Source organism: Sinohyriopsis cumingii, chromosome 5 (genome assembly GCF_028554795.1).
Source record: "Sinohyriopsis cumingii isolate HCF-2022 chromosome 5, ASM2855479v2, whole genome shotgun sequence".
In the NCBI taxonomy this organism is placed as follows: domain Eukaryota; kingdom Metazoa; phylum Mollusca; class Bivalvia; order Unionida; family Unionidae; genus Sinohyriopsis; species Sinohyriopsis cumingii.
In genome coordinates, this window is record NC_142965.1 from 32,727,665 (window position 1) to 32,752,030 (window position 24,366).

Genomic DNA, 24,366 nt, shown 5'->3' on the forward strand with positions numbered 1-24,366 from the left:
CAAGAAATGATATAGTGTAAAAGTAGACAAATGATGCAACATCACTTCAACAGGCATCATTGTTTTTTTTTCTCTGACAAATCATAAAAGTTTACCAAAACATTTATTGGAAAAAATAATAACAATGAATCATAGAATCTGACCACACATTTAAAGCAATACATGATTTAACTATTATTCTAATCAAAAGCAGCATGCCTGAGAAAGAAAAATAGCAAGACATATTGATCACTTTAGGAAACACATAGTTTAGTAAGGATACAAATTCATGATTTCTGTATTAGAATGAAAATATCTATTATAAAATCTGTATTCATGGATGTTAAATTAGTAGGTATTAAGGGACTGATCAATGACATCTACAAATAATAAGCCACCATGAAAATCTGGGATTTCACAGTATCAGAGACAAACATGGCTGCCACAAAAACAAAAGGACAAAAGACTGATTATAATGAATGAATATAAATAAAAATATGCAGTAGATTATATGATGTATATGAATTCAGTAGATTACCTAAAGCCAGCTGTCATTTAAATTGCTTCTGTCCCCAAACCAATATTAAAATCGCTTCTACCGCCCACTAACCCATAGCCAGAAATTATGTTAAAAAATATACTTCTGTAGGGGACAGTATTTCTCAATTAAAACACATCTGACGGTGGATCATAATTTTTTTAAATTGCTTCTGTTGTGGGGTGGTTGAATCTGAAAGTGCCTTCCCCCTGGGGGGTATATGTTCTACTGGAACAGCCCTTACAATGAAAAGTCATAATTACATTTAAATCTTTGTTGTCTTTCTTAAAGACGGTATTTGCTTTAGCCTAATTGCCGATTGAAAATCAAAGGTTTAATGAACTGGTACCTAATTAACCCTATCCAAGTTTGCTAGATTTCTAATATTCCCTCATTTTAGATCAAAATAATATGTAACACTGCTGACTTTTGCAGATCAAAAGTTCAGAAAGTGAAAAAGAAAGATTTAAACATTGAACAATTGCTGCAATAATCTGAAAATCTTACCATGTCATCTTCATATACATAAGACTAAATCTACCAAATTTAATTTGCCGATGCTTAATTATTAAATGTGTGTCCAATAATTTCCAAACGAAATAAAATAAAAGTAACAGCCAAAATACATAATCAGGTCACTATACATGCAGTCAGATATGCTTATAAAATTTCAATTGCACAGGATGACAAGGATTTATTGCAACATCTTGCTAATGAGCATCTCAGGAAGGACAAAGAGGACTAAATCAAGATGTCTAGCTGCAGGAAGTGGATGCTGAATTAACCAGTTGGGATGTAAGAGAATGGCCTCAACAAATCTGGTACAGAGAACTACAGTATTTTCTCTAATGATAGGAATGTTCAGTACTGTAAGCTGGAAGATGGTTGGTCCATTATTGTGCCATTATCATAGGAATGGAAAAAGTGCCTTCCCTCTGATGTGACAAAGACTGAAGGTAAACAAAGAATGTAATGCAAGACCATCCAAAAGGTGGCTCTTATAAAATCATCTAAAAAAGAGTGATACAAATAGGCCCAAGATGTAGCAATAGCCTGAATGTCATGACCTTTAATTCTGAGGGATCAATATGCTATCCTGATAAAGAGGACAATGAATCTGGAAATATAAGCTGCCAAAATATCAGAGGAACCCTTAATATGTTAAAAGAGGTTTTCCCATCCCTTCATTTTACCTTTAGAAGCCAAATAAGCCGAAAAAAAGGCTCTAACAGGGCAAAAGAACTGACCTGGATCATTCACAGCAGATACAATTGAGACTGGAAATCTCAACAGAAGTGGGGCTAGTGAAGGTAGCTGAATTTTAGTTAAGAAACTCAGGTCAGCAAAGATGAGAAACAAAATCATAATTACCTGTAGACAACCCTTTTCCAATGAAAAGGCATGAATGGCACTCCTTCTCCCCAATGACACTAATGAGAGCAGGAAAATCTGCAATGAGTGTGTGATTTGCATTTCTAACATAGCTATATCACCATCATGTCTGCAGTTTGGCAGTTTATAAATGTCTGGCACTGGGGGTATCTTGCCGCAGACATGTAGCATGATGTCCCACCCAATCACATTATACTGAAACCAGGACAACCAGTTCTAACACTATCCTATTAATGTGTGTGTGTTTCATATCATTATGATGTCTGCAGTGTGACAGTTTATTGTGATGTTTAGCACCGGGGTATCATGCCTCAAACATGTAGCATCATGTCCCATCCAGTCACATTATCCTGACACCAGGCTGACCACCAGTCATAACACTAACCTCCTAATGCCGAGTGCCAAATGAGGCAGCTGTTAGTACCATTTTTAAAAGTCTTTGGTATGACTCAGCCAGGGTTCGAACCCGCGACCTCCCACATCCGAGATGGACACTCAACCACAAGGTCACCGGAGCAGTCTGGCCTCTTAATGCTGAGTGCCTAGCAAGGTAGGTGCAAGTACTATTTGGTATCAAACCTGCAATCTCCTGCATCCGAGGCAGATGCTCTAACCACTAGACCACAGGAGTGGTAAAAAAGTCTGGAAAGAACTTCACTCGAAGGTTCATAAGGGGTTTTTAACAATGCCCAGAGAACACAAAAGAGACCACCTAGTTATTAGTGAGATACTGGTCTCTGAAGCTCAAAATAATCGATGAGATCACAATGACAAGGGTCGAATCCAATGAATGAACCCGTAAAGAAGCAGAGTGTATTAGAAAGGACTGCCAGGTAGCCCTTATTTCTGGACACTGGACATTCTCTTTCCTTGAAAAGAAACAAGAAAAGATCAAATGCACTCAAAGGGAAACACTGGGATCCATGCATTTCCTACTGCATCAATCAATGAAGATTCTCCATTTTGCATCATAAAGCCTGGACACAGATTGACTCCTAATCTGAACAATGCAGTTGGCAACCTTGCTTGAAAACTGGTCCTGGCCAACTGTTCGAGATGAGCTATGCATGAAAGTGGAGATAGCATCCAAGCCATGGCCCTCTGATTTGGTACAGAGGAGACAGGGGAGCTTGTTGTTCAGTCTTATAGCAAGACAAATCTGTTGATGAAAGTCCAATGGAACTGCCATATCAGACCTGTCCCAATTAGATCACTGCTGTTCCCTCTCATGATTCCCTAATCTCAATTATGGGAGACTGGCCCAGCACCGATCATCCCTGAATGGGAGACATGACTCAGTCTCAGTTATATTTTACTCTTTTGAGAAGGGCTAAGGATTGATACCTCACCAGCACTGATGGCATCATAACTAGAATAAGGGATACTTGGCCCTTCAGTGATCTCAGATTGTTCTTGATCCACCAAGGCTGTAGTCTCAGCTTCACAGAGAGAGATTAGGACCCGTCCTGGGAATGGAGGGGATGTCTGTTGAAAATGAGGAGGAAGAGGGGCCCTTCTTCCTCAACTGTATGTGTGACACACCTGGCCTGAATAAAAGACAAGACATTGGGCACCAGTCTGTGTGTGCACATTCTGTGCACACTAAGCAGGTGGGGAATAAGACATAGACATAGAGCCTTCCTGTGTCCATTATTGCCCAAAAATCTGCAACATTATAAACTCCAAAAAATAAAAACATTCATGCGAATACAAAAGTTCTAAAACCAAATTATGGGTAGACAATACTTACCCTAGCACCAGAATAATGAAGGGGGACACAATTTAACGAAGTACCACTTGCTATGCAAGGTGAAAAAAAGCCTATAAAAATTACCAACAGAATACAGATAACACTCAAATAATGTCAAATGTATGTTCAGAGCAGAAAATGAACGTAAATTTTAATGCATGATATTACATACATGCAATGTGTACAATGTCAGAGGAAGAAAGAGACTGGTTGTTCATAAGTTGGCTGTGTCTAAAGAGTTAGACTGGATCTGCTTTCGTTTCAATTCTGCCCCTCCAAAACAAATTTTGGAGAAAATAATTAGTTTGGACTGGGGACTGGAGTTCTGAAAATGGAAAGCAATTCTATCGAAGCAGGTAATGTACTGCTGTTATTAAAAGGGTACTGTTTTAAAAATGTATTCTTGGGAATGAAAATGCTGAAATGCGGAAAGAAATTCTATCGAAGCAGGTAATGTACTGCTGTTATTAAAAGGATACTGTTTTAAAAATGCATTCTTGGGAATAAAAATGCTGAAATTCAATGTTGGTCTACCTTTAGTTTTAACAGCATTAATATAGCAGGTGAGTGCGTCTCTGGGTTGATTACATGTCTCGTAAAGAATTCCAAGATCTGTCCAGGCTGCAGTATGTGATTTGTCCAGCTGAACTGCACAAATGTATGCCTGCAGCGCATCCATAGGCTGGTTCTGCTGCTGGTACAGAACCCTGAAAAAAAGATTCAACAGGTACACAATCTAAACAATATGAAAGGCTAAATTATCCATGTCATTGAATTACATTCCTACAGGACAAAATATAACTTGAACTACCTCAGTTTGGTTTGGTTTTGTGGGTTTAACACCATTTTTCAGCACATGATAGGCAATGGTGTCTAACATCTGGTGCAGGAGGAACCCGAGAAGAACCACAGACCCAAGGGAAGTTACTGGCAAGCTTTCTCACATACCAAATTGGGTAAGCTGAGACTTGAACTGACATCAAATGAGGTGAGTGATCTATAAATACGAGTGCCTTCAACCACTTGCCCACCCGGGACCCCATTAACCACCTCAATCAAGGTAGGTAGGTAGGTGGGTGGGTAAGTATATGTGTATGCATGTACGTATGTGCATGGGGTGGGGGTAAAGGAAAATCAGGACAATCCTGTCTATATGGTGCCAGCAAAAGCTAGTGAGCAAAAGTTAAACAGCTTGCCAAGTACCTAGAAAGGCAAACATTTCCAACCAAGATGAAATATCCACCATGAATGAGACAGATGATAAAAAGATGCTGCAAAAATGCTCCCCAAAAATATACAAAACAAATAAAGGGTAAATAATCTTAGTAACTTTTTTCTGTCTTTTAAAAAGTCCAACATTTTTCAGTGGAATACCATCAAGAGATGCCACAACAAACATATTAGAAAGGCTTGAAAAAAATGTAACCGTTACAAAACGTTCACTCAATATTTTTTTAAGCAATTTTGCTAGGTTCTACAAGTCCAAGCATTCCAGTGTATTCACCATCTTGTCTCTCAGAGAAGACTTTACTTCATGCAACATTCTTCTTGATTTACACTTACCCTATTGAACACCACGTGTCAGCACTGGCCTCTGATTTATCAATGGAGTTTCTGTATGAAACGAAAGCATCATGGACTTTTCCAAGGTTAGAAAAACACCTGCAAAAGAAGATATTTTCTTAATATAAATTTCAAAATAGGTCAATAATTCCATTGTTAACGTTTCAGATATATTCTTCTATCACAAATCACATGCTCTGAACGTTACATATTCCACTCTCCTTTCTACGGTGTAACCAAATGGTCATAGATTGAATTCAATATTGTGTGGCCTAATGCCAAGATTGCTTGTATAACTTTGGGACAAACAATATTCAAAATGGCAGTAATTCATGCTTTAAAAAATGTGCATTTATGCATTTTTAGCAAACATGTCCATGAAATGCAGAACTGAGGTATAGTAAAACCTGTCTTAAAAAGACCACTACTATCAGAGACCACATAACATGAAAGGCCTGGTTCATAATGCACCGATTTATTGATAATGGCATTATGACATCACTGAAGACCACTGGTCTTTCCAGACCGTAACTTTCTCGCAGAAGATGTGGTCTTTCAAGAGAGTTTCTACTATATTCTCAAGAAAGAAAGAAATGCCCCTTTCACACATAATGTCATAAATTACTGCTAAAGAAACTTTTTTCCCCAGTAACATCCAGACAATACTGCAGTATCATTTATTTTGTGGGTTTTACCCTCACGCTTTTGTATTTTAAAAAAAAATCTTTTGTGGGAAGTTATATTTGCTGGTCTTTGCCTTTCAAAGTTTGCATATTTATTGGTATTCAATTTCAAGGAATGACCTCTACAAATTCCCCAAATACAAAATACGAAAGAACAAAACATTGCTGACAACCAATGGCGATCATTTCAATAACTAACACAATATTACCACCTGCTTGAGAACAATCCAAACACCTGTCAAGGTCAAGATCTTATACGCGACATCAAAATGAGCAGACGCAGACAACATCACTAAGCTATAATCAGTTACTGACGTACCTGTGAATGATCTCTTCTGCAGAACAATGTGAAGTTTCACAATTACTTTCAGAGGATCATGGTGGCACAACATGGACTTAAGAAGAGTAAAATTAAACTTCTTTCCCTATTGGTTAAAATGTCGTCATTCCACAAGTAAATCAAACATGTCACCAGATGCTCTTGCTCATTGTATACAGCAAGAAATCACATCGTGTATGTTTTCAGAAGCCCAGCAAATTTCGAAACAGTCAACTAAATCGAAGAGCAACGGATCGCTCCTTTCTTTGACCCTAGCTCATGTATGAACCAACTTCAAGCATCAGACATTACTTCAAACTTCAATAATCAAGTTGATTTACGCTGAAATGTGTGAAAGATTGGACTAAATTACCCACAGCTTTAAGAATGCTGAATTTGTTTAATACAAATACTCTGTAGTAACTAGTATATACACCTGGTATTTTTTTAGTAATTGTGCTTCAAGCAATAGTTTTAATATTTTAGTCATGCTGACCACTGCAATTCGGCATGCATGGATATGAGGCATACTTTCAAAAGAATTTAAAGTTTTCACCAACAGTTTCACTTTAAAGAAAACTCAATCTGAATAAGTATTAATTTCAGTTTTCATAAACTAGTATCAATTACTCTTTCACTTTTAGTAATACTATTCTTTGAATACCTATAGCTCTATCTCATTTCGCTTTATCCTTATCTACCTCTTACCAGTATGTTACAATGTACTGATTTAAAGGAGACCAGAAACCAATGGAAATATAGAATCATAATAAAAGTACTATAGCAGAAAACCTTATTCTGAAGTATCATCTGCGACCGTAATGCCAATATTTAAATATTGGCCTATCTTCTATGAGCTGAATTTCCGTGACCTCGTATGCAAAATTTCCGCGCCTATTCGGTTACTTTCGGGATCTGACGTCATAGTAGCGACTCCAGCAGCCCAAGTGGGAGTTGCCAGAGTAAAAGACAATACCGTTTTGCGTTGCTTAAGGGTGTAATAGAACATTAAGAAAATCCTGTGGACATAATATTTTTTTCTTTTCCGAAAGATAAAGGCATCGTGAAAGAATGGGTACATTATTACAAACGAGTTGATTTCAAAGCAACACCATACAGCACTCGTTTCTCAAAGGAATGTTACGAGAGGGATCATGAAAAAATAGCAGCTCAAAGATACGCAAATGCTAGGCCTAGACTAAAAGTTGGCGCTGTTCCAGACATACCTTTGGACATTTTAAATCCTGGGAAAAGAGTTAAACGTGTGAGTTACGAAAATAGGCAGAAGGACGAGTAAGTGACCACAAAATGCAACAATCAATCCACATATCTTTTATCTAAAACAGCAGTGCTAAAAACAAATCTGATAGCCCGGCACCCTGGGCCCCTTCTGGTTTTAGTTCCGGCCCATCCTGTATTCAAAGTGAGGTGCCCGTCAGGCTTGTTGAAACAAAAATTGTTTGCCTGAGGAAACTTTGATCGCGCTGGTGAAATGAGTAAATGTATTTTCAAGATGTTGACATACATGCCTTAACACGGCACAATCTAAATCAAATCACCACTGTCCTAGGTGAAATTTAGATTTGATTTTAATCAAATGGAAGCTTTGCTAAAAATAAGATTCTAAACCTGTCGTGTTTCGAGAAAACACAATTTTCAGTAATCTTATAAAAAATAATTTTTTTAAAAAATAATGCATTGTATACATGTATTATGCATAAACGGTAATCTGTATTAATTGGAACTGATATAAAACTATTCCTTGGGCAGTTTAAAAAACAGCTATTAAAAAAAAGGTCAAAGTTTCACATTAACTGTCTGACAATAGAACGGGGAGGGGGGCTATTGACCCCCCCCCCTTGCCCCAATGTGCGACCGCCCATTTGACGTGCCTTTTCTCGCTGTGATACGCCTTATTATTCCCCCATGACAAGTGCCTTTTGCATATTCTGGTCAGTTCTGGCTAAACTGCAAAATAGCTAAAGTTTTGATTTAAGTACGCAAACAATAAAGCCGGTGTGACTAATGAACAGAATCCTTATCCTTGCATTGATCTTGTGAAAAGGACTGCCCTTCGGACATACTTCAAAGAAACCATGTTCGACAGTGTGTGTATGTGTAAGCACCAGCAATTAATTACCAAATAAACAATGCCTATTTTGTTGTTACTTACGATGCCATGGACTTCATTTTAACAGTTCAAATCTGCAGTCACAAGTTACCGTACATGTGGCAACTGTTTTTCTCAAGTTTTATGCCCCACCTTATTTCCTTAGGTTTTAAGTCTTAATGCATGTAACACTGTTTGCTGATTAAAATATTTATTCAGAATTAGTTCTTTAGGGCCACATATATTGCATGGTATATTTTGTTTTATTCCTTGTAATTTAATCATGGTAATTAAACTTTTCATATACGGTAGAGGAATGTCAGGTGTTAACTGGCCGAATTTCTTTGGCGGAAATGGAGATGCGATTTTGTTTGCAGAGAAAATTTCAACGTGATCATTCATTTAAGCTAATTGGTGACAATTTTATTCTTTTAATTATTTTTTTTTTTACTATAGTACCGTTGTAGTTGTTTAAAAAATCTGAAATTTACTTGAATAATGTTTAATCTTCACGTTCTATTTACTTAAGAAGAAAAAAAGAAGAAAAAAACTGTTGTATGATATTAATTATTTCGTCCAGTGCCGGGTTTAGAAGTGTGTGATTTGAATTTTTAACGTAGCTTTAACAATTTTTCAGTCATATCGCTACGATGTTAGTAGTGTGGCAGTTTAGACTGTGGATTGCATACGTTATATTTAAAAATGGTTTGGGGTTGGGTTTTTTTCTTCTGACAAATGAAAATTGACAGACATAATGTAATAATCGGGACTTCGCTGCGCCAAATTGAGAGATATTACCAAACTGTGGTCTCCTGTCTACCTCGCTCGCCAATGTTTATGTTTGTATTCGAGGACTGGCTAGTATTGCGTCACGGTACCACGTGATCTGTCGTCTCATTAAAACTCGGAAAAACTCGGCAATTTACGGAATCGTGGTATCTTCCACGCAATATAATCACTGCTCGCTTACGATATTTAATTTATAAACATTGCAGTCGAATTACAATCTGTAGAGAATTACATACGTAAAAGGAAAATTTTGATTTCTAGTCTCCTTTAAGTATATTGACACACTATAGATATGTGTACACTGAAATCATATAAAATGCAGTATAATTCTATTTTTTAAAGCATTAAAAAATTTTAAAAAGCTACTGTTGTATTACCAGAATATAGAAATTGTGTCAATTTATCAAACAGATTTTGTTTATCTCTAGGAACAAGGTGAGTAACAAGGCACGGGGGGTGGGGGGGTGTAGGCTTCTTTATCATGTATGGCTGATTTTTCATTGGGTCTTTAAAATTCATGGTTCAAGGCAACAAATGCACAAAAATTGGTACCATACAAAAATTAATGTTACTACAGTACACGTCAAATCTCACACTTCAGTTCACATGTAAATGATGTTGTTGTTGTGGGGTTTAATGCCATTTTTCAGCACATGATAGGCAATACATGGCGGCCAGTATTAATGATGGAGGAAGAACCCAGGAAAGAACCACCGACCCACGAGAAGCTACATGCAAGCTTTCTCATGTATCCACACTGGCTGAGACTTCAACCGGCGCAGACAGAGGTGAGATGGCAGTGATCCGTAACGGACAGCGCTTTAGACCACTCAGCCAATCGGGGCCCCACACATGTAAATGAAGATATGTCCAAATGTTCAATAATATACAAGACTCTCCTTCCAATCGAGGCAGCTGCTACTGCCATTTTTTCTAAGTCTTTGGTATGACTCGGTTCGATCCCACAACCTCCTGTGTCCGAGGTGGGCACTCCAACCATTTACACCGCCAAAGTGGTCTCAACAAAGAATGTAAAAAGTTAGGTTTACACAACAAACATTCTCATCGGAAGAAGTTTACAGTAAACTGTACTTGTTTAAATGTATATCAGCATTCAAAGAAATTGGCTGAGACTGCTCAAATAATGGTGACACACACAAAAAAACAGCTTCCAAAGCATGTACTGCAATTTGTTCAATGATAAATGTCAACAGATCAAGAAAAAAAACTCCATTTATCCGTAAGACAGGAAAAATACAATAATACAATTACAGTGGACCCCTCTTGAATCTCAAAATGTGTCATGTATTTTACAGCAAATAAGTTTGGATCCAGTGCATACATATTTTACACCAAATAATGCTGGATACAGTGCATACATATTTTACACCAAATAATGCAGGATCCAGTGCATACACGCCAATCCTGAGAGAGGAATAAGTATAATTTTTGCTCATATAAGTGGCAAAAAAGCATAATCTGAACATAACAAGTTGAATCTTTATTAATCTATATATCACTAGCACTAATATTAGTAACCCCACTTCGTGGAAGGCTATAACATTGTAGCTAATTAAGACACTGTCTAATGATTGCTGAATGATCATGAAGTGCAGATATTATATCAACAATCCAATGGCATAACTCTCATATTCTTCTTTACAAGTTTGTAAAGCGGTGTTGGATTTACTCTTTTTCTGATCGGACATATTTGAAAACATACATGCCAATCCCGCCAACAGGTATAAGCGTAATTATTGTTATTATAAGAGGCAAAAAAGCATAATTTGGGCATAAAAAGTGTAATCTATATATTACATGCCAGAATTACAGCACGTATAAAAAGATACATACTAACCTGGTTCTGCAGCTGGTCAACATTTTCGTCACAAAGGGCAAAATCCATATGAATTAGAATCAGAATACAAACACAAAAATATACTGAAACATATTTATATTCAGAACTCACTTCAACATGTGTAACTTTCACTGAATGATCATGAACTGGAATTCTGCAATGATCATTGTCAAGTACTCAGTGATATAGTACATTACTTGCATATTCTTCTTATAAAGTTTGTAAAGTGGCGTTGATTTGTCACTTATTCTGATCTGACATGTTCCGAAGTTTAAAAGATCCATCTGCTCTAACATTTTCTGCCATATAACATCCACAAGTCACACCGTAAAGCGTTTCACTCAAGATCTGGTGCCATCTACTTTTTTTTACTCAATCTGATCCCTAGTTCCGACACCAAGAGGATTTTGACACTCATTCTTGCACCTCTATGGATACACTACTAATTCCACGGAAAAAGACATAATGATTTAAACCACAAGTTGGGGATGTATGCCATTTTGAAAGAACTACGTTATTTCTATTCTGAGAATCTATAAACAGCTTATTTTGCTGCACTACAGAGTGCAGCTATCTGGGTAGAACATACCTTCCAAGTAAATACCATGTCTGCCCGTTGGTGCCGTCTATTTCTGCCGATTTTTGAAGAAAATGCACAGCCAATCCCACTCGTGTATTCTTATCACCAAACTGGTCAACTGTATGATATAGCCAACCTTGAAATAAAAAATGAATGTAAGTGAACATAACTGAAACATTACAAAGATGTGTCTATGTAGAATATACTGAAATTGTCTTCATCCCTCTTTCCTTTTTTTAAAAACCAGGGTTACATTTTTAATGAAATGTATTAGCAATGAGTTCAATAACCAGTAGATAAGACCAGATCTTGCTCAGTTTAGTTTTAGTACATTATTTTTATTGACCAATGAAACCACCACTACTGATTACATGATCTTCTGACCTCCACTTTTCCACATCTCCAAGTACTTATATCTCATGCAAAACTGTGCACCCTCTTTGCCAGCACATTATTTGTAACAATTACAGCTTTATATATATGAGAGACTGATTAACAGGATACATGTTTATTTGCATTGTGTGGTTTACAGGAAAATCATAATTGGCAGCAGCTGCCGGTTCCTTGTTTCTCACCTAGCATTTAAATATACATTATCAGCATTTATACAGGTCATGCTCGCTATATGCCATATCGATTTATGGACTTATTTTAAAGCCACTGATAATGAAGAAGAAATGACATTCAATTTGCACCACTGTGCTTGTTTTTATGCCATCACTGATGCCATGTGCTGCGACTTGCAAGCAACACATGTACATGCATGCAAGTGCATCTCACCCCTCAGAATTACTGTCGATTTTAGCCAATTTTCAATTTACACCATAAGCTCAGAAATGCATCTAAGCACAAATCAAGCATCACCCATATGGACGTTTCATACTGGTTTTTATAGTGGTGTGATAACTGAATCATGATGCAAATGATGCTCCCGAATTTCTAAAACTTTGTACATTGTGTGAAAGAAGACATAGAGGGAAAAAGACTTGTACAATTCAATTCTAATAAGTCATGTATTCTGTCCCAAAGTTCATGCGCTTAGAACTGGGAAGCATTATCTTAACCCACCTAATTGTTTAAGTGCAATAGCTTTCACAGGGTCTTTTCCGTCCAAAGTAAGGAACTGCTCATAGGTCTCCTTGGCTTGCTTGTATTTTCCCTATAAAATGAAAAGAAAAACAATTTTTTAATTACTGGATAAAATTACAAGAATCACAGATTTAGATTAAACCTTTGTTCCCACAAATGATTATCCCTACATTTTCAAGTCCTTAACCAAATAATGCTCAGTAAAACTGCATTGATAACTCAAAGGCAGGAGATTATGTAGTAAAAAATATCTCTATTATTTATGTAATGACAATGAGACGGTCAACACAAAATTAACCTTTTCTTGATCATCTAATCAATCAATCTTACCTGTATTGTCAAGGTGATGTTATCAAATTACAACAAGGTACATATCTGAAGTGGTGCTGTCAACAAAATTAATATTGGGTACATACTGTATACATTCTCTTATAAGTCGAGTCACACTGCAAGTAACAAAGATCCTGATATGCAATGTGCATAATGTGCCTGCAGATCAGTCTATGTTGCTCTACTGACCACTCACAAAAAAAAAAACTGCAGACCCAGATCTGCCACGCATAATGTACTGACAGATCTGGGTCTGTACAGTTGCAGTCAGACTTGTGTTGTATGTGAGCATATATGATACCTGTCAATCAAATTAATAGCTAGGGGACATACCTGAACTTCAAAAAGATGAGCAATGTGAAGTTTGACTGAAAAAAAGAAGAAAAATAGTAAAAATATTAAGTTGCACATGAAAACAATAATAAAATAACAGTTTACAGTTAAGACTGCTTTTGTATTATATTCCTAAGATGATATCTGATAATATTTCTTTATACACTAATCACTGTATTTATACACTGGTCACTATCTTTACACAAAAGGAGATGGATAAGGGACATTATCTCAACTGTGTAATTTCATGCTGGGAATGAGTAATCAGTTTCGTATAGATAATGCTTTCCTTTTTAATAATTTTAAAGAAACAACCCATAATGCACATACATGAATTTTGATACATGTACCTATAATTTTTCCAAGTGTAAACATTGTTGGTGATTTGTGTCCATTAACAAGAAAGTATAAATGAGAAATCATTCCACTTTAGTCCCTGGTTTTTGTAAGCCTTGACAGCTCACAAACCCATTTATGGAATAAACGCAGCTGTGGGAAATGCCAAAACACATGCCTTTATTAGCTTACATATTAAAAAATCATAATTGGTAAATGTTGTTGTTGTGGACTTGATGCCATTTTCAGCACAGATAGAATATACATGGTGGCCAGTATATCTAGTATGGCAAGAACCCAGGAAAACCCCAGGAAGAACCAACAACCCACTCAACGCTATTTTTAAGTTTCCTTGCATACCAAAGCTGGCAGAGCCTGAGACTTGAACCCCCAGAGTCTGGTGAGATGTCAATGATCTGTAAAGGCAAACTCAATTTACCACTTGGCCACGCTGGGCCCCATTGGTAAAATCTAAGCTAAAACTATATATCCTTTTGTTGTTGAAAACTGCAGTTAGTGCATGGAATTTTGGAATAGACAAATGTAGCTTTAACAATTTTTCAGTCATATCACTACGATGTCTGCAGTGTGGCAGTTTATAGTGATCTTAAGCACTGGAATATCATGCCGCAGACATGTAGCATGATGTCCCACCTAGCCACGTTATCTTGACACCAGGCTAACCAGTCCTAACACTAGCCTCTTAATGCTGAGTGCCAAGCAAGGCAGCTGTTAGTACCATTTTTACAAGTCTTTGGTATGACTTGGCTGCGGATCGAACCCACGATCTCTCACATCCGAGGCAGACGCACTAACCACTAGGCCACCAGAGTGGTCGAGGAGTCATTTTACTGACAAAGTGATACCAGTGAACACTTCTGTGAGAACCTAATCAAGTGCTTACTCAAAGGCCATCCTGACACCTATTAATTTAAGTCATCATTTGGTTGTTGTTGTTGTTGTAGGGTTTAACGCCATTTTTCAGCACAAGATAGGCTATACATGGCAGCCAGCATTAATGGTGGAGGAAGAACCCAGGAAATCCCCGGAAAGAACCACCGACCCTCGAGAAGCTACTGGCAAGCTTTCTCACATGCCCACATTGGCCGAATCCGAGACTCGAACCTACGCAGACAGAGGTGAAAGTCATCATCTGGCATGATAGCACCAGCTAATTAACAGATTCATTTGTTTACAAGTTGTTGATTTGTCTTATCTGTGGATTGTTCCTCAAAATCTGTAGTGATACATTAGAAAATAAACTTGTTAAGTGCACATAAAAGACACAAATTATTGTCTCATTTCTTTCTTTTTGGTCAACATCTTTTTCTTTTTTAATCAAAAAAGGGTGTTCTGAAACCAAAAAGACAAAGTCATATTTAAAATCTCTACCTTGAGAAAGTAACCAGTGCAGACTTATCTACGAGTTTGGCTCCATCAGCTGAGCAGCGTTTTTGTAGTCAATAGAACAAACAACGTAGACCCACAGTCTGTAGGAATACCAGTATTATGTTATGGCAGATCAAGATTTTCATTGTTTGCAACGCTACTTTTAAGCAAGTATATATGTTGTTTTCATTGTCCTTGATAGTTATGCATCACAAGTGTACAACAGTTATCCAGAGATTCTAAAGGTTCTTGCTGGTCATTTTTCCATGAAAATGAACAAGGAACATCTATCTGTGCAAAGGTTGTGACCAAGAAAGAAAACTTACATATACTTACCGAGGTAGTGGTATTATCCTTCATGATTAAATGCTTTCCTTTCCAACTAATTGTTTATGAAACATTTTTCTTTCGGAAAATTATACAACAGAATTTCATCCTACACCAGCATTTTATTCTTACCGTTTATAACATTAATTATTAATTGACAAGCTGGTATACTACCTCAAAAATTCTAACACTAAATTAATGGGCATTTATGGCAACAACAGAGAATGAAGCTTTATTTGATCAGGTCCCCAAACATATCTTGAAGGATGCTAATGGAAGTTATTTGTTTACTGCAAGCATCTCTCTTAATTCAGCCCAAGGCAAGACCCATTTTGCTGTAAAGTTATCATGTAAGGACACACTGCACACACACCATGCAGTGTGAGGGACTGGTCTAATATCTCTATTGTGTTGCTGTGGGCAATAAATCAATTACCATATATACTAGCTTATAGGTCAAGTCCAACTATATACACTGCACACAGACCATGCAGTGTGAGGGACTGGTCTAATATCTCTATTGCATTGCTGTGGGCAATAAATCATTTACCATACATACTAGCTTAAAAGTCAAATCCAACTATATATATTGCACAGACCCAGATGTTATGAGCAATCAGCAGAACAAACAACATATCCCCTGGTCTGCAGGCACATTATGCTATGGCAGATCAGAATCTTTGTTGTTTGCAGACTGACTTGACTTATAACTATCAAAAAACACTTCATTAAGGTGTTTATTTAGCAGTTTAACAGATAAATAATTTAAAAATAAAATGATACAATGATATTTGGGAACTTGTATGACCAATGTCCCATTGCTCAGCGTATGTGTTAGTTCAAACCTTTTACCTTTTATTGATTTCCATGTACTGGTATTAATTTATTGCATACATAAAAAAATGAAGGTAGATAAATTCTTGTACCTCACAGTATTGCATCAATATTATTTTTAGTATTATACTCCTTGAACTGTGATAAAATGATATAGAATGTCAGACATATGACACTCGTTAAGTCAGCCAGTCAGTTGTGTCCAAGAAGGAGTCCATATACTGAGTGTGCTAACACTTGGTTAATGCATCTTGATCTTGCTGGCAGATTATAAATATACCTCTATAATTAGTGTCTTCCATAAGTTAATGAATGGCACACTATAATTAACTCCTACCTTCTGATGTAAATCATAATACCGTGATAATTTGTGCAAAGCATAATTTAAAGTGACTAACCTGTTGAATGTCACAATTTTTTCTCCATTAAAGTCAGTCATGTTTAATAATTCCTCCAAACTAGAAAATTACAACAAAACCTGCTAACAATGGCACCGTCATGCAAGGGACACATAACAGACCTTTACTGAAACAACAACGGAGAATCACTGTAGGCCTCTTATATCAAAATTTCATGTAAAGATGTGGGATACCTTTTGAAATTCAGACTTCAACTGAAACTATGATGCCACAGTACATCAAGTTCTTTTCTAATAAAAAATTTTCTGGCTATCTGTGAGGATCTGAAAATTTATCACACCACACAATTCAATAAAATGCCTCAGTTTGGTGGATTCAATCTTGTTCTGCACGAATTTCTCAATATTTAACAAAAAAATCCAATGTACAAGGAACATAAAATTGTCTCCCATTCTAAAGCACCTCATTATCCTGTATGGCCATGGAGCTCGTTTTCTGTATAAATTTTTTTTTTGAGTAATATGAATAATGTACCCTAAACATTACAGTGTCCTCACTATCAACACTTATTATGAGTACCATGGTGATGCTTTATACATGTGGCCAGACAGAAGCATTTTCCTGCCATTCAGTGAATAGTGACGTCTTATAATCAAAATCTGGGACCAGGGATCAAGAGCTAATCTTAAAAAGTCTTTCCAAATTGTCAGAGAAAGAACAGTGACCTTCACCTTCAACTAATCTTGTTAAGCTGTTCTTTCACAGTAGAAGAACCGAGTAGGTAGTCAAGTATGTCAACACTGACACTGACAGAGGTGACATCTGAACAAAGAACAGGTGTAGAAATTAATGATTTACATGCATTTCAAGAATGTACTTCAACTCAGAATGGAATAACCTGAAATAACAACAAGCCTGAAAATAAGACTTGGTTGAAATCCATCGAGGCCATACATACTGCCACTGGAGATGAGCATTCACAAAAGTTTAGCTTTGCTTGTTTCCAAAAGAATTATCTATTTTGGTAAGAATTACACTCTCACTGAGTTAAAACAATCTTCACTGTAAAGTGACCTAATGAGGCTCCATCATGAAAATGAGGTGGCTTCTAAATATGAAAGTCAGAATAATTTGAATCTTAGTGTAGAACGTACAGGTATTAGCAGACTTGCACAAATTTTATGCTGTTAAATAAGGCAAGCCCTGGTCTACACCTAACACTGGAGTTCATATGCTATTTTCTCAGCAGGAAATTAAATGCAGGAAATCAAAATAAACCAAATATTGTGTTGTCAACTGCATTTTAGAACATAGATTAAGTAGGTGAAACAATGGAAATATTTCAATCCACTTATTAGCCAATATATGCATCTCAAAGTATGTGTACAGAATATCTACTTCACATGAAAAAATGTTACATGTACTGTATTTCTATCAACAACTACCATTTTAATTCAGGGCAAGGGATGCTTGGCATGGATTTCTTGAACTAAGTGAAAAATATAAACAACAGATCTAACACCAGTGCTATGTCATTACAACCATCACTGGCTTGGCCCATGACCTCCACTCACACTGCCTGTCAAGCAAGGCCATAATTAATTACAAACTCACTTGTTCAAGCAGAAATAAGCTACAATGTGCCTAAATACTGAACACCTCCCTCTCTCATAGCCCTGGTAGACAAACCCATATACACTTCATCCAACTGCTGAAGACAATGCCACTAACCAAGATAATAAACTTCTTTACACTTTAACCTACACAGGCAAGCCCTCCCAAGCCACATGGTGCCTAAATATATAAAACCTGACACATCCAGCTCTCCAAACCTAGGAGAGGAGATACACTTCATAAAAAGTATCCAAGACCCTAATCAAGATAAAAAAACTTCATCAAAAGTATCAAAGACAATGACAGTAATCAAGATAACAAAACTTCATCAAAAGTATCAAAAGACAATGACAGTAATCAAGATAACAAGACTTCATCAAATGTATCAAAGACAATGACAGTAATCAAGATAACAAGACTTCATCAAAAGTATCAAAGACAATGACAGTAATCAAGATAACAAGACTTCATCAAAAGTATCAAAGACAATGACAGTAATCAAGATAACAAGACTTCATCAAAAGTATCAAAGACAATGACAGTAATCAAGATAACAAGACTTCATCAAAAGTATCAAAGACAATGACAGTAATCAAGATAACAAGACTTCATCAAAAGTATCAAGGACATTGACAGTAATCAAGATAACAAGACTTCATCAAATGTATCAAAGACAATGACAGTAATCAAGATAACAAGACTTCATCAAATGTATCAAAGACAACGACAGTAATCAAGATAACAAGACTTCATCAAATGTATCAAAGACAACGACAGTAATCAAGATAACAAGACTTCATCAAATGTATCAAAGACAACGACAGTAATCAAGATAACAAGACTTCATCAAATGTATTAAAGACAACGACAGTAATCAAGATAACAAGACTTCATCAAAAGTATCAAAGACAACGACAGTAATCAAGATAACAAGACTTCATCAATGTATCAAAGACAACGACAGTAATCAAGATAACAAGACTTCATCAAATGTATCAAAGACAACGACAGTAATCAAGATAACAAGACTTCATCAAATGTATCAAAGACAACGACAGTAATCAAGATAACAAGACTTCATCAAAAGTATCAAAGACAATGACAGTAATCAAGATAACAATACTTCATCAAAAGTATCAAAGACAATGACAGTAATCAAGATAACAAGACTTCATCAAATGTATCAAAGACAATGACAGTAATCAAGATAACAAGACTTCATCAAATGTATCAAAGACAATGACAGTAATCAAGATAACAAGACTTCATCAAAAGTATCAAAGACAATGACAGTAATCAAGATAACAAGACTTCATCAAAAGTATCAAAGACAATGACAGTAATCAAGATAACAAGACTTCATCAAATGTATCAGAGACAATGACAGTAATCAAGATAACAAGACTTCATTCAAACATAATGTTCCACATTTGTTTCAAAATGTTCCACCTTGTTTCAAAATGTACTAAATTGTTTAAATTATCACACCACAGCTTAAAGAAAAGGCACCATCCTACCCTGTGGGTCATGTGAGAGTAAACCAAAAACTATAAGGACAGCTTCCCAAAAAACTCAGAATTTTACTGTGATACATATTAATATAAATATTTACAGACAAAATAAATTATGTTTAATTCTCAAACTGTCATAACAGAATAATAGGTAACTGTCATGTATCATCACTATACACACACAGACAAGTGCATGCATGTGAACTTGACCTTGAGAAAGGGAACTTGGCTATGACATGTGACACAATTTATATACAGTATTATATATGAATAGCACTTAAAATATCTTCGGTGGTTCAAATAGATAAAAGAACAAAGCTGCATAATTGTATCATTCCTTGTTGGGACCTTGACTCTGTGGCTGGAAGCATCCCATGGTACGTGACAAAGTCATCTAGTCGTGACTAATACTTACAAAATGTTTCACAAAAATCACAATTACAAAGTTATGGGCCAAACAAGCAAATGTTACACAGTGGATATATGGATGAAATCTGGGATGGCCAGACAATGCCATAATATTCCCATCTTAAGTTGGGTGCAAAGTTCCAGCACTTTTATGGGACAGCAAACCGAGAATTTGTTAATGATGGCTCAGCAAACTGGACACCTTTCATTAATTATACACACACCCTGAGACATGTCTTCTTTTAGTAAGAATTATGTGACATCCTTAAGCATTTCTGCTCTATTATGGGAAGGCAATAAATAAGCTACTTTTGTTTTTGTGATGCCATCATAGGGTCAGGGACACTATGAAGAGTTGTGATGGGAAGAAGCGTTGGAGCTGTCCAAGTAATGAAAGCTGTTTGGATGGGTTGTTCTTTGTTTATACTTAACTTTCATAGCTAGTTAAAACATTATTATGGATTAAGTATGTTATCATAATGTTCCTAAGACCATCTGAAGAAGACATGGCTCTGGTTAGACTGTTGGAATCAAGACAGAAAGAATGCAGGTTTGAATCCTAACACTGAATCAGCCTGGGTCAGCAATCGTGTGTCCTTGGGCAAGGCACTTTACTCCAATTGCCTTGGCAAGAAATAATCTACTTGTGTTGATCTGCCTTAAAAAAACCAAAACAAATCTAATGTTGTCTCATTAATTTTCTTATCAAACTGAAACATGAAGCTTCCTCTATCGCATTATCCGGAGCTGACAGTGCAACTGACACTTACACATCTCAACCCTTTCCACATACCAAATAAGTCTATTTAGCCCTTTTTTCACTCACTTTGAAAGATATGGTGATTATGCCTAATACGTACTGCAGAATTATTCTCCTGACTTCAAACAATAAAATCAAATTTACCATGCACTATCACAGACAAGTCTGATAAGAGCACTCGACCGGCGAAAATAACCAGAATGACAGGATAGTTAGCTTATGACCAAAACCAGTCAGCTGTTGATGTGTTGTTATTGACATGGTGTATTATGTACATCAACACAAGACAGCATTTTAGTGCTGAGGCAAATGGAGTAAAGTCCCTTGCCCATGGACATACCATGGTAACCAACCCAGGCTGAGGTAAATGGAGTAAAGTATCTTGCCCAAGGACATACCATGGTAACCAACTCAGGCTGAGGTAAATTGAGTAAAGTACCTTGCGCATGGACATACCATGGTAACCAACCCAGGCTGAGGTAAATTGAGTAAAGTACCTTGCGCATGGACATACCATGGTAACCAACCCAGGCTGAGGTAAATTGAATAAAGTCCCTTGCCCATGGACATACCATGGTAACCAACCCAGGCTGAGGTAAATTGAGTAAAGTACCTTGCCCATGGACATACCATGGTAACCAACCCAGGCTGAGGTAAATTGAGTAAAGTACCTTGCATATGGACATACCAAGGTAACCAACCCAGGCTAATCTGATGGTAGGATCTGAACCCAAGTACAACACAGTAACGGCTCTGCCACCACACCTCACATAACTAGAAAGCCCTCTGATTAAGGCACGTAAAGCTGATTAAGGCATGTAAAGTACAGTTTGTCAAACATATTATATACAGTGTATTAGACTTTTTTTTAAACAATTCAGTGGATGGCTCCATGAACTCCTATAGGTGAACAATATGTATGACACATGATGCAACATGCAAGTTAAAATCTGGCAGACTATAATTACCTGTAGATGCTTTTAAACAGGCTTATCTTAACCAGTTATTTTTGTAATATGTACACATGTAAACAGACAAGTTTACTTAACTGCCTGTATACATTTACAAAATCTGTAACTGTGTTAACAAACATGCACATGGTACATTGGTGATAGCCAATGTTTCATATCTGGCTGCATTACAGATATTTTTTCATCATGTTTGTGTGTGTGGTGTTGTTGTTGTTGTTGTTGTAGGTTTTAACGCCATTTTTCAGCACACGATAGGCTATACATGGCGGCCAGTATTAATGGTGGAGGAAGAACCCGGGAAATCCCCGGAAAGAACCACCCACTGGCAAGCTTTCTCACATATCCACATTGGCCGAATCCGAGACTTGAACCCATGCAGACAGAGGTGAAATGGCAGTGATCCGTAACGGAGAGCTTTTAGACCACTCGGGGCCCCTTGTGTGTGTGTATGTGTGTGTCTATATATATATGCTGCAGTACCAAACAATAACACACTGATCCTAAGTATGTGTAACTTATATTGTTAAATATAAAGACAATCTGAACCATGTCATAAGAGATAAAGACATAATAAGAGAAAGACGTAGAGCAAGTGAAGTAATCGCTAAGCTGAACATGGTATGGTATGCACATTGTCAATGGCAAACTTTAAGCCCAAAATGCAAATCAGTGTAAAGGCTGAGTCTCTAATCAGTTCAAATAAATCAAGTCATTTCATTTATTGCACTTCATGAAAGCATTTTGGTAATTTTGGTAACTGTTGCAGCTTTGACAGTAAAGAAGCTACTGTGCAAAATTTTAAATGCCTACGCCGATCAGGAACAACAATCTTGCACACAATTCTAAAGCTTACTGCAAAACATTTGAAACATGTAATAAATATGGCATAAAAAGTAATAATAACAACTGAATTTTAATCTACATTTCTAACCAATCCCAAAAAATTCAGCAGTATCAGAAAAGGTTTCTAAATGGAAGCATCATGCAGACTGATCAGTACAGCAGTTTATATGGCAGATGCAAAATCACAGCTTGGACGCATAATGTACATTTTATTCTTCAAGCCCTCAATTATCCTGCAGCATTTGAGTGCTGCAAATAGGATAAATAACAATTATGCACAGAACAACAGCTGACATGCCATCTTCACCATTTGTTCCGCAGATTTATACAAATGACACCAGATCAATAAAATTAAACAAAATATCACAAGGTGACAACTGTTTTCAAATTTAAGCAGCACAGGTGTTGGCTGACACCAGAATGAATTAGCTCTTTAATCTCTTTCAGTGGTTCCTGAATTAAAGCAAGAGAAATGTTATCAAAATGGGAGAGAACATGGTGGGGATAAAACTAGAGACAACTTTGTCCCTGTGTAAGGTCAAGTCTATGGCTGATACTCAAAGTATAGCGTACACGTTTTAAAAAAATATTATTACTATTATTATCTCATTAACAGGGTGAATCTTGGGTCCAGGAACACCATCCAAATGTCACCTTACAATCAAAGAATCTAGGAACAATAAATGTAGTGTACAGAGAGAGAATAAAAAATTCAAGGAAGCATACATGCACATGTGCATATAGTACGCAATCTCTTTTTTTTTATGCACAATTTAGACAAATACAAATATAGAGCATTTAGGTGACACAGACTTTGTGATATTAGTCTTTGTTCCTGTTTACCATCAGATTAGACCCAAACAAATTGTAGTTTTGCAGCTTATATTACAAGCACATTATACACATGACATAATGCTATCAAACACACATGTGAATTACAACACATCTTTCTTATGTTTTAATTAATGTTTCCCTGTTTTCAAATCAACATAAATGCTTCTTTTTTCAGATTTGATTGCAATACATTTTTCCAAATTAAAGTCATCTTTAAGAAACACTTTCATCTCATGTAATCTAGGTATATCCCCTTTCATTTTGCATTATAGATCTAGTACCATATGTGCTTACCTATAAGACGAGTGAAACTGCCTAATGCACGGACCCAGATCTGCCTACACATAATGCACCAGCAGATCTGGGTCTATGCAGTTTGTTAGAAGTAATCAGCAGAACAAACAAATTAGACCCTGATCTGCAGGCGCATTATGCTAAGCAGATCAGAATCTATGATATTTGCAGTTGGACTTGACCTAAGGGCGAGTCTAATTGGCAGAATAGTTGTAAACTTACTCTGTGCTTTGGAAAGAGTACACGGACTGCAATCTGTGAGTGCTACCTTGTAGTGCTGAAATAGATGTGATGACATCAATTAGTGTTACATGTTAAGAAACAAAGAAATCGTTTAAAGAAAACTGTACACATATTAGTCCACTACATTAAAAGACAGAAGCAAATGTAACAAAATTACTGAAAACTTTCACCTGTGATGATTTGGATGGTCTAAACAAAACTTTGGTGTACACATTTAATCATGGTTTTGTTATTAACCTGACAAAATTAAGTAAAATCATAACATGACATTAATATGAAGTCAAAACCAGCTGATGTACATGCTCTATCAATTACGCATATATTTACCAG

The 24,366-nt window shown here is 36.5% G+C and overlaps 1 protein-coding gene across 1 annotated transcript in view; it reads right to left on the bottom strand.

The window, feature by feature from the left end:
* LOC149798900 (histone demethylase UTY-like) overlaps positions 1-24,366 on the bottom strand; it is a 211,471-nt gene that overhangs the window by 62,869 nt on the left and 124,236 nt on the right. The window contains exons 7-12 of the mRNA XM_089957814.1: positions 24,016-24,070; positions 13,314-13,348; positions 12,630-12,720; positions 11,571-11,697; positions 5,223-5,321; positions 4,194-4,366 (exon numbers count right to left, since the gene is read on the bottom strand). Of these exons, the coding sequence (XP_089813940.1) occupies positions 4,194-4,366; positions 5,223-5,321; positions 11,571-11,697; positions 12,630-12,720; positions 13,314-13,348; positions 24,016-24,070 (580 nt within the window). The remainder of the gene's footprint in view (positions 1-4,193; positions 4,367-5,222; positions 5,322-11,570; positions 11,698-12,629; positions 12,721-13,313; positions 13,349-24,015; positions 24,071-24,366) is intronic.